Genomic DNA, 16542 nt, shown 5'->3' on the forward strand with positions numbered 1-16542 from the left:
AGCTCTGGTAAGTGTATTTGGTATAAATGACATTGCAAAAATTGAAACGTACCTCATCCCCATGCATATTAGCAACATACTTGAACTCTGGAATGCCAATCTTATGTTGGGTTGGAAACCTTCCCAGAACAAGAACCCACAGGTCTCTACCTTTAAGAGGGGAAGGGGAAAAAAACATTTTTTAAAACAAGTGCAAAATCATACAAGCCTTAGAAGAATAAAGAGTTGGTCATTAAGACCATTGTACAAATTCTCATATTGCATTGGTGCCCACTCAGTCCTCTATATAACATAGCAAAGTAGACTGTGGAGTTATTTTATTCTATGAATATTTGCCATATTAGTTAAATATGCTTTGCCTTCTGCTCAAGTATGTAATAAAGCTTGCAATTTCTAAAGCATTTAACCAGGACTAGAAAAGGTGGCTCTTTTTTTTTTTTTTTTTGTAATAAACACTTTTCAAATTAAATTTAGCAAATAAGACCACTCTTCTCCCCCTCCCCTCCAAATTTTAAATCATAAGGCTTTTCTGAAATATATACAGAAGTTTTCATTATCACAAAGAAAGAACAACTGATTTGGTACTAAAGACAACACAAAAGAGCTAAACACATTCATGCATTACTGCTCAGAAAACAGGAGGTACCAGAAAGAGCAGTATCAGACTTCTTTCAAATATACCAGCAGGGAAAGAATTAATAGCGAGAGAAAGAGTATTAGTTAGGACCACTAAAGCTGCACAAGAAGCTGAACTTTAAGTAATAAAATAAACATACATACAATATCTAAGTCCACATTTAAGCGGGGGGGGGAGAGGGAGAGGGGAAGGCATTTATCGTTATTATTTTTAGCGATACTGTGGCATTTCAGATCTCATCTGCAAATTTGTGCTTCCCACTAATGTGCTCAGTGAGGTAGAAAACTCAAGTTTCAGCAGATGGCAGCAATGAAACTGGACCAGCTCCTTGACAGTAGCAGTGACAGGCTATAGATTGCTGATGCCCAGACCTCACACGTGTGCTAGCTGCCCCAGCTCCACACAGGGCCTGCTGGCACCCACGACCTGTCTGAGAGGAGCCCAGCCATCACTGCTACTTGCAGGAAAGATGCAGTACTATAAAAAGCCTTATTTTCTAAATCTTTGTGGGCCATCAAATCTGCAGTAAACAAACTCTGGAGCATATCAACTTCCCATTCAGAAGGCATGACCCCTGTAGTCACGCAGATGCCACAGCATTTTTGTTTTCTTTTCTAGCTATGTGACTCTCAGCAGCTACACCACAAGGGTCATGACTTTGGGAATGGAAGAAAAACCTGAAGAGGACTGAAGCAACACTGCAAGATGCACTGAAACAGTTGTAAGAGAGGTAAAACTGAAGACAGTGGTAGCCAAACTAAGTTATAAGTTAACAGAATCAGAGTCCTAGGCTTAGGATCAAGAAGCAGAAAGACAGTGCTGCGAGCTGACAGATTCAACAAAGAGTGATCTCAGTATCCCCTGGTTTTACAGTTGCTCTTGAAGACTTTGGTGTTCCATCCCCGTAACCATGCTCACAGCACAAAGCTGTGAGATGATGCTACTGATTCTTTTATTAAAGGACAATGTGAGCAAGCAACCCATACTTTTAAAATAATTTTGTGGCACCTGATTTGGTAAGAAAGCTAGTTATGTGGCTTTGTTGTATGTAGAGCCACTGTTTCATAAAAACAGAAAAAGCTTCATTTCTGTAAGCCTAAACAAATTGCAGAGTGGAGAACCCAAAGATGCTAGCTTTTAATCACATTCTTCTTCAAAAAGGAAAGAAAGAACACACAAATCATCTCACCCTTCTCCCCTCCAAAACCTCCACAGATGCCCTCTAATCTCAACCATCCTACATCTCTGTGAAAACAGATGACAAGTCTTGCTGCGGTAGCATATGTTTGGAATTGAAAACAATCGTAGTAGGGAAAAAACTGTCATTCATAATAATCAAGTGTGGACAACAACCAACTTAATTTCCAACCCTGCAATGTGTCATTCTCTCTCTAGTTGTATCCTAGGGCAACTTCCAATGAATTAGCAAGGAAGTCCTTACAGAATGCTCCTATGATTCTTCATCCCTCTAAGCCCTGCTTCCCAGCTCTCCTTCCCTCTACTGGAAGGCAAGTTCAGACATCCCTCCTTGGTGTCAGTTGCCATGTGGACTTCTGCACCTAGAGGCACACACTTGCTTACAGCAACAACTGCAGCCCTTCCACCACAGCCCAAACATGAAGGTGGCTACTGCAAGCCTAAAACATGCAGCTCACCATATACTACCGAAGCAAAGAGTCCAAGTAGAGCTAAAGTGCTCGAGATGTCCCCATCATTTCTACAAATAATAGTGTATTTTGATTTTAAATTGTAAAATAATACTTCCAGCGTCTTGCCATCAGCAGTATTTATTCCTGCTGCTCTCAGTGTGAATTGCACTCATGGGAAGCATAAGGAAGAGCTAAGTATAGACTAACATTAAATACTGATGCACATTGGTCTTTCCTGCATTAGTGTTCAGAATGTTTAGAGTTTGTATGAGGGCCATCTACACGATAAACACTCCCATGAACTGAGATACCAATTATTTCCTGGCATTTCCAGCTTGTAAGAAGTACTAACCCTTCCATTAACAATTAAAATACATTCCCGAGTCTGCTCTGCCTGCAGTACTGGATAGTGTATCTATGAGGGATGATGTAAGATTTCTTTCCATGCGGCTGTAATTAACTGCATATAAAAAGATTCAGGATATGGATGGCTTCCTTTAATCAGCAAAGCCTAGATAACTGGTTTGGTACCTGAAGGGAACAGCTAAACTTCCCCTCATGCTTTGAAAAGCCATTTCTCACTGCCAAATTGCCAAACCAAAACTGACGTCAACTAATTAGTGAACTACATTTCAAGTGATGAAGACAAACGTGTGGTTTTAAGTGTGTGTCTCAGGACAAGTAACAAGACTTGCACTGGAGCAGAGCCAGACCACACTAGTAGAATGAGAAGCATTTTTAACTTTTTAAAAAGTTTTCTAGCACTGCCAATAGTTCGTGACGTAGTGTCAGTATCCTAAACAGACGTACAAAAAACGGTAATTAAAATGAAGAACTGAAACTGATCTCCAGATCTAGTGAGAAAGAAACAAAATCAATCTGTAGATATTGGGAGTCTAGATTGTGCTCCCTGCTTTTGTTCTGAATTTGAGTTCTTCTTTTCTTCACTTTGTTCTTTACAGCTGCATTTATGAAAAACTTGCCATTTCAAAGAAAGTTATGGCTAGGAAATAAAGTCAAATGACTGGGGAATGGCTCAGATTTACTGTCAGTACTAGTCAGGCTAGGGTACTGATTCAAGAGTTTGCAGGGAGGACCACTTTGACCAAGAAAAAGCAATAGACTGACTACAGTCCTGCTGGTTTGGCCATGAGTTACACACTGGCTTCATGGGTAGGAACTGCAGTAATGCTCTTCTGTGATAAGGCAGTCCCCACCTAGAAAGATGCAGAGAAGAGGGGAAGAGAGATTAACTCTCATTAGAATGCAAGGTCCCAGAGCAATTGAATCATAGAACCAATCTCAGACTCATTGAACAGCCCAGGTTAGAAGGAACCTCAAGAGATCATCTGGTCCAAGCCTACATGGGAAAGGAAACCTAGATAAGATTATTTAGCACTTTGTTTGACTGCATCTTTAAAACCTCCAGTGAGGAGGACTCTACATCATTTCTGGGAAAGTTGTTCCAGTGAACGATTCTCACTGTAAAAAATTTTATTATATTGAGATGGAACCTCTCATAGTGCAACTTGAACCCATTGCCCCTTGTTTTAACATGTAGCTCCTTGCAAAGAGAAAAAAAATCCATCCTCTTTCATCCACTCTTCAAATACTAGAATTTTGTGATAAGATTCCCCCCCCTAGCATTCTCTTCTCCAGGCAGATGAGCCCCCCCAGGCAACACTGTCTTACAGCAAAACACTACCACACCTAATAAAGGACTTCAAGAGTAATTCCTTTTGCTAAACTATTACCAAAAACACCCTTGCCCTGAGGGAGTTTGATTTGTCATTACCAACTGAAGCTGGAAAATCTAAAGCCATTTTTGAACTTTTCTTCTGCAAGGGGACTGCCCAACAACACACATGGCTTGATTCAGGTTCTAACAGAATTTGAAGTACCAGTACAAATAAGTGATTTTAATCTAGCCAGACTAAGTAAAACATCCCCAAAATAAGCTACATCCTGAAGCTGAGATCAGACAAACATCTGTAAGAACAACTGTATATCACATTCTTTTGTGAGCATTTACCCTACCTTCAGGTATACTATGATCCACTGAGACAGAATGGAATATCTAAAGACCTGGCCTGTAGTAGCACTGGCATTAGTAATGAACAAAGTTGATATGCCAAGAATAGCTAAGACACTTTAAATATAAGAAAGTCTTCAAGGTATTTTAAAGAATAAAGAAATACCATCAATCACATACATCAACCAGGCATATCTGGCAACATTCAGCATGGTGCTTAGGTAAGCAGAAGAAAAGCCAAAAGGCTGCAGGTCTATCACTGCCACTGAGTCACTGTGTGGGGGCCACTGCTCAACTTAATACTTCTGGCCTCTTCCCACGGATCCCTTATTACACACATAAGGCTCGCTCTCTTGGCAAAACATAAATAGAAGTATCATTTTTCCACTATTTAATCAGTTCCTATCTACTCCAAGAGATTATACCAGTCACTCTAAATTAGAGTCAGCACTATATAAGTAGAACTGATGGAATAAACAATGACTCTAAAAAACAAGATACTGTTTATTTGTATCCAAAGCATTTGGAAAAGGAAGGGAGTCAAAACAATTAATGGTTCACATACTTGCTTATCTTCCTAAAGGTTTACAAATCTTTGGTTGATTGGGACATCCATAGCTGCTTTGGACACTTTCACAAGGCTTGTATCTTATGAGAACAGCAACCCTTTCTTTCCTATGTACATGAGTCATCACTGTACCATTTCCAGTTCTCGTGATCAAGTTGAACACACTCTTTATACACAAAACCATGAAAAATTGCCAATGCAGAGCACAGTCTCTACAACAGTACCTTAGAGGTTATTTGAACAAAAACCAAGAAATAAAAATAAATTTGTAAAAGCCAAAGAAAAACAACCCCAAGGGAATACTGGTTTTAAATTCAGATATACTAACTTTATTCAGTATTACTCACTAAGAAGATGAGAACACTATAGACACAGCCTGTGCAGGCTTTTTCTACTATTTACACTGACTGGTTTCATACTTACACCCAGAAACCAAATAGACTATTTTTCCTTTTCACCAACTCTTATTTCTATTAAAAAAAGGTTTTTAAACCTGGTTCTAAAAAGTTGGATTTTATTTTCTGGGAAAGCTGTGAAACTGGTATGCATCTAGTAATTTTCAGAAAAGCTATTGTATACATGATAATAAATACTTAATAAATACATAATAAATATTACCCATTCACAGCAGTACCGTTGGGTCATCATGAATAAAGTGATTGCTTGTAGCACAAGTTGGCCATAAGGGAGAGAGGTGGTTTGTTTTAAAGTGCAATTTATGCAGATGCAACAGTTTTGTTTAGCCTACGCTTTTACTATCAGAGGCAGAGGACACCAGAACTATTTCTGCCACTTGAAGGTAACAGAGCGAGTGCACTAGAGGTTGTGGTTCATACATGGCTGAGAAGTTACTGGTGCACTTTGAGGATTTCAGTTCACTGAAGTACCTCACCAAGAGGCTTGCTACACCTATCCTGTAAAAACCCTTGTCAGATCTCAGACTTTACGTTTATCCCAAGAATAGGAAGCTCAAAACCATACACATCTCAACACTGACAAGCAGACTCCTACAAATCCAGATACAGATACCCACCCCTATTTTTTTTTTTTAACTCAATAAAAGGGGAGAAATGGAGGCTAGATTAACTTTTAAAAAATAATTCAGTCTCTGTCACAATCATCTGTTTCTGGTTTAGTTAACAAGCTACATCAGCCTGACCAGTTGTGTCCAGATTCTCTCCTAAAACAGGTAACAAAATGTCTCTGCAGAAACATTAGCGACTGGCTTTCAGGAAAGGTAACAAAAGCACAAGGCAACTCCTAAGAATGAGGCTGTGTTACTACCTACAAGTAGAGTAATTTGGCCTTTAGTTTCTTGAACAAACATGTTCTGGAGCCCTTTGTCTATTCTTGCGATTTTGAGATCAGCCCAATGCAATTGTGTATCAAAGCAAGTTTTGTACTTTAGGCACACCACAATCAGGAAACATACTTCATCAGAATCATCCTGGCTGCGGATTGCTTGATGTGCATACCAGGGAAGGCATCTACCTCATTCATCCAATTTTCTCTAGATGTTCTTTGAAAAACGGAATTATGGATCAGACTGAACTTTTGAACTGACAATAGGACTACATTTCTTATTGAGAACAGAATTCTCTTATTTTAGGTTTAGGATAAGTGTTCCTTTTTTAGATGTGCTCAAGCTCTATTGAAATGCCCCAGGTAACTGCAAGACCATAGATGTAGAACACACTGGCTAGGGACAAACAGGAAATATAACTCACTGTCCTAAATCCACCGTGAGCTCAGCATGTTACGTAGCAGCTACAGTAATTTAATTAACTCCGACTGCCATGGTCTGACCTTTCCCATAACAACAAGTAAGTCCTAGATATCAAACTGCAGAATCATCTGCTTAGAAAGATCCTCTAACCTCTTTCTTACATTTGAGCCACTGCATAGCTTAGAGTGAACAGTTTTACAAGGAGGGTATTCTCTCAGCTGTGAGGGGAAGAGATCTACAGTCAGTCCTATGCATCATTTTTTTCTATGTCCACTTCATAAAATTAATCTTCTAATTAATCAAACGTTCCAAAAGCAGAACTTGCAGAAAGTTTAGAAATCACATGCACATTCAGATTTCATTCAAAGAAAAATCCCAGCTTAAAAACAATCTCTCTTCTACACAGAAGCATGTACAGAACAACTGTCTAAGGAACAAATGCTTTGTTGTAAGAAGTCTTGCAAACAATTAATTAATGTATTATAAGTAGGTCTCCATGTACTTATGTGAACACAACACGCCATAGCTACACACAGCAAACGTTTAATTAGGTAGCCCTGAAATTAAGCAAGACTGGTTCCTTCAAGGATCTACAGCCAGAGGTCCTAGGCAGAAAGGCTGGGCAGGAGGGATGCAGGGCACACTGCTCTTCTTTCGTGGGAAGTGAGTGGAAAGCTACTAGAAACACTTTTCCACTAAAAAGTCTCATTGTCTGAAGTGGGAGAGGAGAGATGGGTTACTAAGTTCTCCTCAAGCTAAAAGGAGAATGCAGACAAATTGACCATCTGGGTAAAACTGAGACACAAGATGAGCGTTTTATTTCTTTAAGTAAGTTTGTGATTAGGATCTCATTTCATTTACAGAGCTAAAAATACATGCACAATGCTCCAAAATGCAGAATCCTACAAGGAGTAAGGGAGAAAAAAACCCTTCATTTATATCCATTGTGCACCATTGCTAGTATCTTGAGCTCTGTATTTTAGTTAGTTTTAAAACAAACTAAACCTCCAAACATAAAATGTCTTATATATTTACTTCCTCAACACCAGGAAAGGATATGGATACTGCATCCACCAGCTGTAATTGGTGATTTTATGTTACAGGAGCTCCAGAGCATTGCTAACTTCATTGGTGCAAATTACAATATCCAGTAGTCAATTCTGCCTATTTCTAAACAAACACAGAAAGCTGCAAAATCTTGCTGATAGAAAACAGGATGGCTCCACCCTTAAGACCTCTCTTGCTGTAAAAAAAAGGTTGACAAATATATGCTGCAACCAGACAACTACAAAGCAAAAGATACAGAGGAAGCAGGAGAACAGATTTTTTCCCACAAGGCTGATTCTACTCACATTAACAGTATACTATTTCTAAACAGATCAGATTGTTCCATTTTGAAATTATAACATTAAAATTTCCGTACAAGATAACAGTTTACATATGAGAAATGTTTGATCTACATTGCTAGGATAGGTTCCCCACACACTTTTTGATTTATTTATTTAGGCTGGGACAGGAATCTCTAATACAGCATGTTTCACGGGAAAAAAACCAAATAAACAAACTTTCCCACAAAATTTTCAGCAAGAAGTGTATTTAAGTAGGAGAAATCATAGAAGGCAGGACAAAAGTGATTGGCCATTTCACAGCAAGTGTAAAGAAGAGAAGACTTAAGCAAATCATTTTACTTTTACTGCAGTAGAACAGGAATATGTTCAGTCAGTGACTGCAGCTCCAAGAGTTAATGTCTAAGCTTATCAATCTTTCAAACACTGACCAAATGACATGCTTTTTATAAACGATTCAAGCAGAAAGCATAGTTATACTGACAGGAAAGCAAAGTTAAATCTTGTTATCATCAAATAAAATCTTAATACTTGGCTATTGGAGGACTGATTGCACACCAGCTACTTGTGTTGCATCACAGGAGCCAAATGCTAGAGGGTGCAGACAAATAATATATGAATATATTTCAGCATTTAAAGAATTTTTAGCTTCAGTTAGGGCAAATAGACTTAGAATTTAGAGCTAATATAGTAATGGTGACTTCTATTTAAACACATGATTTAGAGCAAAGCTCAGTTGGGAGCTGAAGACTTAAGAATACAATCTAATACTTGTTTTTAAAGTCTTCGTTTAGCTTTCACTAGATAAAACATGAAGGAGCCAGTATCCCTTCTCTGTTTCATTTCTCCTTCCTATCACAGTGACTCACATAATGTACTGTAAATAGAGTTTACAACGCTATAAAGATCAAGCCCATCTGCGAACCTAAACACCTTTTCAATAATAAAATGAATATGTAAACCTTCTTACAATCTTGTTAACATACTTTATATGCCACACATACTGTCAAAGACAAGAACAAAGATGGTTATGAGGAAAGATAAAAAAGAGCAAGTGAACACATAACAGGAAAAAAATTTCAGAAGTGGGCAAGAATGGATAAGAATTTAACTATCACAGTAAGTTTTAGACTGCCCATTTTTACATGGAGCTCTGCACTGGAGCCAAGCAACTTTAGTAGGGGACCTCAGAGTGGAAAATGTCTCATTCGTTCTTATTTCTAAAAACAAACTTTGAAAAACCTCAAGCTTATATTATCTACACACATCATATTTGCATGACGAGCCTGTAAGGAAGTTTGTGGGGTAGGGATAAGGAGGAGGGAAGGGAGAAAGAGACATTATCAGGGATTGGAGACAGGAGGAAAGTCATCTGCAGCATTCAAATGGAACAAACCTAAGGTAACAATCTTCTATACAAGTATACCTCACATAACGTAATCACAGAAAAAATAGCTGCAATATAGTCTTAAAGACAACACATTTGCTATGGATTTTTGTCTAGGTAATTTGTTCATTTTAAGACAAAAAGAATTCTCTCTATTACTTTTAATTTTTCTTCCTTCTTTTAAAAACACTGGTACTAGCATTTAACAATGGGTAACACGAAGAAACTTAGCTGGAAGTACAGTGGGCTGTAAACAACCTTCTCATTCTACTTTTGTGCAGTGCCAGAACCCCAGAGCCAACCGGATAATAATTCCAGGAGAATACAAACATTTTATGGATAATTTATTTCAGCTTTGTTTTCTCCAGCAGTAAAATTTGTTTTCTAGTACTTTAAACAAAGTAAAATCATCCAGAATATAAAAAAGTCTGTAATGTAAATTCAATAAAATTTCCAATGCACTTTACTATTGATGGTAGTAACTCAGGCTCCTTCCATACTATGTCACAATAAATAACTTAAAATGAGTTCCTATTTTCCCCCAGCTACATATACAGACTATTAATGTGTACATGAGACAAGTACATTTCCTGGCCTTTTGTTATTGAGTATTTTCACTGAAGTGCAGTGAACCTTAAATCAGTACTCCCCTGTTCAATTACCGCCCATAAGTGCCTAAAGGCATCAATCACACTGTATTTAAGTTGACCTCTGGCACACCTTGGACACACATTCCACTGATGTTGATGAGGAATGATGGATTAACCACCTAGGTTAATTGCCTATGTTTTCTATTGTCTGTATTACCAGGCACATGTTGCATACAATACACCTGAGTCCTAATCCCTAGCACACCCTTTTGCTGAAGTCACAGCTGCTTATCAGATGGAAACCCGGGCATGCTCATTCCCTCCTGTTTTCCAAGGAGGAAGACACGAATGCAGGCAGGAAGGAGACATAATGTGCTCCAGCAGGCACCTAGTCACTGGGAAACCTGGCCTGCTCCTTCCCCATAGTCCACAGCACAATCCATGCACGCAGCCACGAACTATAAACCCCACTGCAAACATACACACACCCCCTGCACATTTCAGCCACTGTGGTTTACAGAGCAGGGATAGCAAAATGATAATAAGCAAGGCGCACTACTTCAAAACAAAACAAAAAAATTTCCCCCAAAGTTAGCAAAGTGTTTAAGATTAATAGAATTGTGTCCGTCCAAGGACAACAGAGAGAGCAACTGGATATTGGTGTTCACTAAGCATCAGAATTGGATGACTAAGCCACATAAACCAAAGAAGCTTTCAGGACAGCTCTTTGGCAAGGTATTTCTGAGAATTTCTAGTGGAACCAGAATAAAGTCTGGTCAGCTTGTTTTACTTTTTGTCTCTCCAGTGATAAAATCTGGCAAAGGGATATTAATACATAAAGTCAACTTTGAAGCTTCATTAGGTAAAGACAGGGGATACTTTAACCATACACAACCTTTCCCTCAGTGAGCAGAATCTGGCCTGAGGATGTTTACAACTGCCCCAAGTTGACTGGAATTCCAAAAATGCAGACTGGCCTCCATAAAAATCTAGATCTAAACCACGCTGTAATTAGCATGCTATCACTTTATCTCAATCCAGAGTGTATCTGAAAAAACTTTTTAGAGTGTGTATCTACTACAAAAGTTACTCTGCTCTTCCAATACCTGTTTGTTTTTATCCTAAAGAGGTCATCAGGTCTGTTAGAATCCTTAAGTTGGCTTCCCACCACCTTCATTTTCTTTTCAAAGAATAACAGCAGCACTGCATCTTGAACAATGAAAAACCATAGAGCACACACATACATTGACTATTTTGTCTTTGGTAATGCACTCTAAGATTTGCTTGCTGAAGAGTCAGTCTGTTTTTCACTGGGGTGGCAGTAGGCAGGATGGGTTAATATGATTACACCAGGTCCCATTCTCCCATCCCAGACTGATGCAGCTCTGCAGATTCCTCTATTATTACAGAGTGCACACACTGAGGTTGGATATTGGACATATTAGAAAACTGAACTCCTGACAAAAAGCTTTTATAACTTTATTCAACAACAGAGCTGAAACAATATAAAAGAATTAAGGTATTTTCTGGGCCATCACACATCTCTACCTAACTGCTGCTAAGACTGTATCAGGTTTCTCACAGACAAATCACCTACAAATCTTGAGGGATGTGAGGATATCTACTAAATTAGACCAAAAGGTAACACTCAGTTTTGTCAGCCAATGAGCTACATATTTTAAGCTCCTTTCTCCCCTCGTTTAAGGATAATAGCTTAGCAGATGAGATACATAATTAAATATCATAGCTTCCATATCAGATCTGGAGACTGAACAGGCCATTGCCAGTCTAGAACACATTGTGCCCAGTAATTTGGCAGAAGTGCTCCTAGCAATCTGGCAGGAGGGAATTTCTACATGGTGATGTAAACCACCACAAAACAAATTGAGCGTTTTCCCTTGTTTTACACTGAGGATCTTGGTACAGGTTCTGCTGTGTACATCACTATTACAGTCTACATGCATCAAATAAACACACTATGTAAATCTCACCTCAAATTTATCCATGACAAATCACACTTGACTGTTTGAGTTTTATGCAGCAATAGCTTAGTGAGATGAAGCAAAGCACCCTATTTCTTTAGCAAGGCTTTCAACAGAACCACAGATCCAGGAATTGCATGGGACCTCTGGAGGTCACCTGGTCTAATTTCTCTCCTTAAGCAGGGCCACATACAGCCAGCTGCCCAGGGCTGTGTTCAGACAGCTTTTGAATATCTCCAAGGATGCTCCCTGAGCAGCCTGTTCCAGTGTCCAGTCAATGTAATGGTGTCTTCATAAACAAGCTGGGAACATATGGATTAGAGGAAGAGTCTACAGTAAGGTCAGAAGCTGACTGGACTGAATAATTGGTGATTCAAGAGGCAGCAAATCATTAGCAACATTCCTCAAGGGTCAGTACTGGGGCTGATGCTGTTAAATACCTTCATCAGGGCCAGGGCTGCCATTCAGAGGGCCCCTGATAAGCTGAAGGAATTTCTTGACAGCAAACTCACGGAGTTTGACCAAGATAAATGCAAAATCCTGCATCTGGAACAAAAGACCCCCATATTTGGATTATCAGATCAATAAACTAGCCCCATTCAGGTACAGACTGCAGACTGTGCAGCTGTGCAGCCCAAGGGCTGCAAGGTGGCTCAGGTACCCAGACACTGTAGAACCTCCACCCTTACAGATATTCAGAAGTAGAGCAGAGAGGGCCCTGAGCATCATCATTAACTTTCAAGTGAGCCTGGCTTTGAACAGGAACTCAAACTAGATAGCCTTCAGACCTAAATTACTTTATGATCTGCCTGAAGCAGGTGAGGTTTCCAACATGAAGAGTGTTTAGATGCTTCTTTTAAAGAACTACATACAATCACTTCCTGAAGTGGTAATACACAGGTCCCTATCACCCTCCACAACTTCTAAGAGCTGGATTTTTATATCCTTTCAGAGCTCTGAACCTACTCACACCTACCAAAAGTCAAGCCTTTACTTCACATTCTTCATAACACAATTCTAGATGGCAGTATAAAATACTCGATTATTAGATAAAATTGGAGTAAAATATTGATTAGCAAATAACATGGGAACAACAGCCTTTCATGGTAATAGTAAAATAATGTCTGTTGGCTTTATAGGTGTTACTTTGATCCATGGGATACTGTATTCATCATCAAGAATGTTCATATCTAGAGTATCAACTTACTACATCACATTGATCTCAGTTCTATAGTACTTAAATTAATTTCTGTTTCTCATCATCAAGAAGTACATTTTGCTATCATGGTTTAGCTAACTGGCAGGAGGACTACACTAGTAAACCCATACAAGTGTGTGCATGCACAGACAGTCTTGCTTGTGTCAGCTTAACTGAGAATAGAGGAACAGAACTTCAACCCATGGACTTTATTTTCACCAAAATTCTATAACCACTGTTGTCATAAAATTTTTTTTCAGTATGATTAAATCTCCCCCCAGATAAGACCCTAATTCAGTACCATCCCCTACCATATTCTAGGTGACTCTGCAAGCTCATTTCTCAACAAAGGTAGAAATCTCCTAACATTTAGACAAAACTGAAAGAATAGAGCAGCACTTAACATTTTTCACTGCCATTCGGCTTTACATGGCACTGAGAATAATAACAAGGAGAGCCCACACAGTTCTCTTCTCCGAGTTTGGCAAAGCAGAAGGTAATATATCAAAATCTGAATGATGTTTCAGTGCATTGCTCAATCAAGAGATGATGCTTTTCCAGTTTTTATGCTGATGGAACTCAGACAAGTTGAACACCTTATGTTATCAGCTTTCAGGAATCTAGATATGTAAAAGCCAAAGTTTCAATCTCTCAGGTTGGATGAAAGGTTTTTGCCTACCCACACAAAGATAAGCCAGCTGAGTTCCTTGCAGAAAAGTCATAATCTAGTCCTATCATCAGAATGTTAGCAAAGTTCTCTAAAGGTATGAAAATGAGGATGTGGATAATTGCTAGTTTGCACTGGAGGGAACTGTACATACAGGAACTAACCTCTTGCATGGATGAATAACATAACCCAATCTAATTCTGCCTTTGATGAAACCAAAAGCAACACAGTTTAAATAATTTTACGATTCCTTGTCTACTTTGAGATACATGGTAAAGCAAGGGAGAAGGCATGAAAATGTCTTCATCATCATCTACCAAGAGGAATACAGATTTTTAGTTTTTTAAACACAAATGTGCATTTGATAATAGATGCTACAAATGGCTCCTTCCAGTGGTAAAAAATGGGATTAGAGGAACAGATGATGTTTTTAAAGAATGGATTTTCTATCTAGTTTTATAGCTCTTCTCAGAGTGATTTCGTTTCTTGAACTGAAATTTAATAAAGCAGTTTGGTTGGTTTTGTTGTGTTTTGGTTTTGTTTTTTTTTTTTTTTTTTTGTTGTTCGTTTTTTTGCTTAAAATTGAACAGATATACATTAAAGTCCACATGCTAATAAACACTAATCTTTTAAAAAATTAGCCACTTCTTCCCCCCCCCCCCCCCCAATTTGTGGTAGGAAAGTACCAATCATAGGGAGATAAAATATCAATATAAGGTCAGAGAGGTGATTATTGATTTCAATACATTTTCCTGTAAGGTTTGAGACTGAAATCCTATTCTTTATCTACAGCACAGGACTTCGCATCAGAAGGCATTTTTAACATTACAACAAGCTAGAAAACACACGTCTTTAATTATAGTCCCAGCCAGAACGGGCAATTGGTAAAGGGGTCCCAAATATTCTACGCTCCATAAAGACTGCCCTCTTTCTGAAATTGCCACTCAGGACGTTTCCAATTCTCAGAAACGTAAGTGTTGGGAGAACTTTTACCCTGATGACACATATGATGCTTCAGCCAGAGTGTGTTATTCACGCTTAAGCAAGAGGAAGACGAAACTTCACGGAGGTTTGTTAGAGCAGCCCCGCAGCCAGCAAGCACCCACGAAACGCCACCTTTACCCACAGCTGCCCCCATTGAATTAGAACAAAAATCCTCTCTCCCCTCGTCCCGCCGCCCTTACCTTCCACCGATCGCCCGATGCTGTGCAGGTGGGTGAGGGAGGGGTACGAGGCATGAACCCCCCTCAGGTACTCCTCCAGCTCCTCGGTGTGGTGGTACTTAAAGTCCAGCGCGGCCGCCGCAGAAACCAGGCAGAGGATGAGGATGCCCACCACGTCCTGGAAAAGAAACAGATGGAGCTCCCTCCGCGGGCTTGTCGCCGTGCCCCATCGTCGGGGCAGCAGCCAGCCCGTGGAGAGTTCCCTGTCTGTCTGTCTGTCTGCCTGTCCGTCCCTCGTTCCCCCGTTCCCTGCCGGGAGCAGGTGCTGCCCGCCCTACCCCTGCCGCCGCCCTCATGCTGCCGCCGCTGCCGCCGCCGCTCCGCCAGTGCCGCCCCGCTGCGGGCGGGGGCCGCCATCCCCACCGCCATCCCCCGGCCCGGCCCTGCCCCTGACTGACGCGGGACACATCCACTCAGCTCCCCCGGCCCGCCCCGGCATCGGGGCCGGGGGGACAGCCCTCCCCTTGTCCCTTGTCCCCTCCCTCCTTGCCGCCGAGCCGGAGCGCTCACCTGCGCGGGCGCGGCTCCCGCGCATCGCTGCTGCTTTTTCCTCCTTTTTCTTACCTGAGCGGTGTCTGTAGGGATTAAAAAACCCCAAACAGCAAACCGAAGAGGGGTTCAAACGTTCACGTTTTGACTTTTGGTGTTGTTTCGATTCACAAGAAGGGCTGTTAAATAAAAACCAAACTCCTCCTCAGCACCTGTGTGGTCCTGGCGTGTGATCAGCACGGCAGCACCTGGGGCCCAGAGACAAAGCCTGCTGCATGAGCCGTGAGAGAATTTATCTGCAAATCCAACAAAATCTCTACCTGGTGCTATTTTTGCTTTGGCTTGTTTTGTTTAAAGATGAGTTTTTAATAGGCTTGTGTTCGCTTATTAAAAGGACTGGATTCTATCTACAGAACGAAGTGCTTTTCTTGGTTCTGCACTAACCACATTGCCTTGGGGATATCTTGGTCTTGGGATTCACCACAAAGACTTTTTCATCACCTTTTGTTGTCTTGAAGATTGAAAAGAACTAAGAGAAAGAAAGTTAACCTGGCTTCCAGCAACAAAAATTACTCTGCATTTTTAAAATTCAGGATACTGTCTGCATTTGTGTTATTCATTTAAAATATGAATGTGGATATAGCTGAGCATTAGAATACAGTTACTTGTAAATTCTGTATAATTTTACTGAGAAAAAAGTTATAACCACCCTTGTGATTTCACATGCTTTCTTCTGAAATTTACTATGCTGGTTAATGTCAGAAAAGGATGTTAAAGGAAATGAACCTATGAGCCAACCTCTAATAACAAGTCCTGTATTCCAAATAGAAAACACTATATTTTGCAAAAGTTCTTGTTAAACAAAAAGTTACTGTTAAATTTAAAAGTACCCTTTCTTTTTTTAACCATGAAGTTTTAAGAAAAAAATGTTAAAACTACATTTTAATGCAACTATCTGTAGTATCCCAATGTACCAGAGGCATATATATCTAAAAATGCAAGTTGTCCACATTCAGACCCCTCTTAGTTCATGGGAGGGACTTCTGTA

The 16542-nt window shown here is 39.9% G+C and overlaps 1 protein-coding gene across 3 annotated transcripts in view; it reads right to left on the reverse strand.

The window, feature by feature from the left end:
* Positions 1–15389, reverse strand: part of CPM (carboxypeptidase M) — a 28517-nt gene extending 13128 nt beyond the window's left edge. The window contains exons 1-3 of one of the 3 annotated variants that reach the window (XM_014879805.2): positions 15284–15383; positions 14967–15123; positions 53–150 (exon numbers count right to left, since the gene is read on the reverse strand). In XM_014879805.2, the coding sequence (XP_014735291.2) occupies positions 53–150; positions 14967–15123; positions 15284–15301 (273 nt within the window). In that variant the 5' untranslated portion in view covers positions 15302–15383. Of the gene's footprint in view, positions 1–52; positions 151–14966; positions 15155–15283 lie in introns of those variants that run through there. The other 2 variants (XM_088164936.1, XM_088164937.1) reach the window with 2 other exon arrangements.
* Between the last annotated feature and the right edge of the window lie 1153 nt (positions 15390–16542).

The sequence above is a fragment of the Sturnus vulgaris genome, chromosome 5 (assembly GCF_052056855.1).
Source record: "Sturnus vulgaris isolate bStuVul1 chromosome 5, bStuVul1.hap1, whole genome shotgun sequence".
Lineage (NCBI taxonomy): Eukaryota > Metazoa > Chordata > Aves > Passeriformes > Sturnidae > Sturnus > Sturnus vulgaris.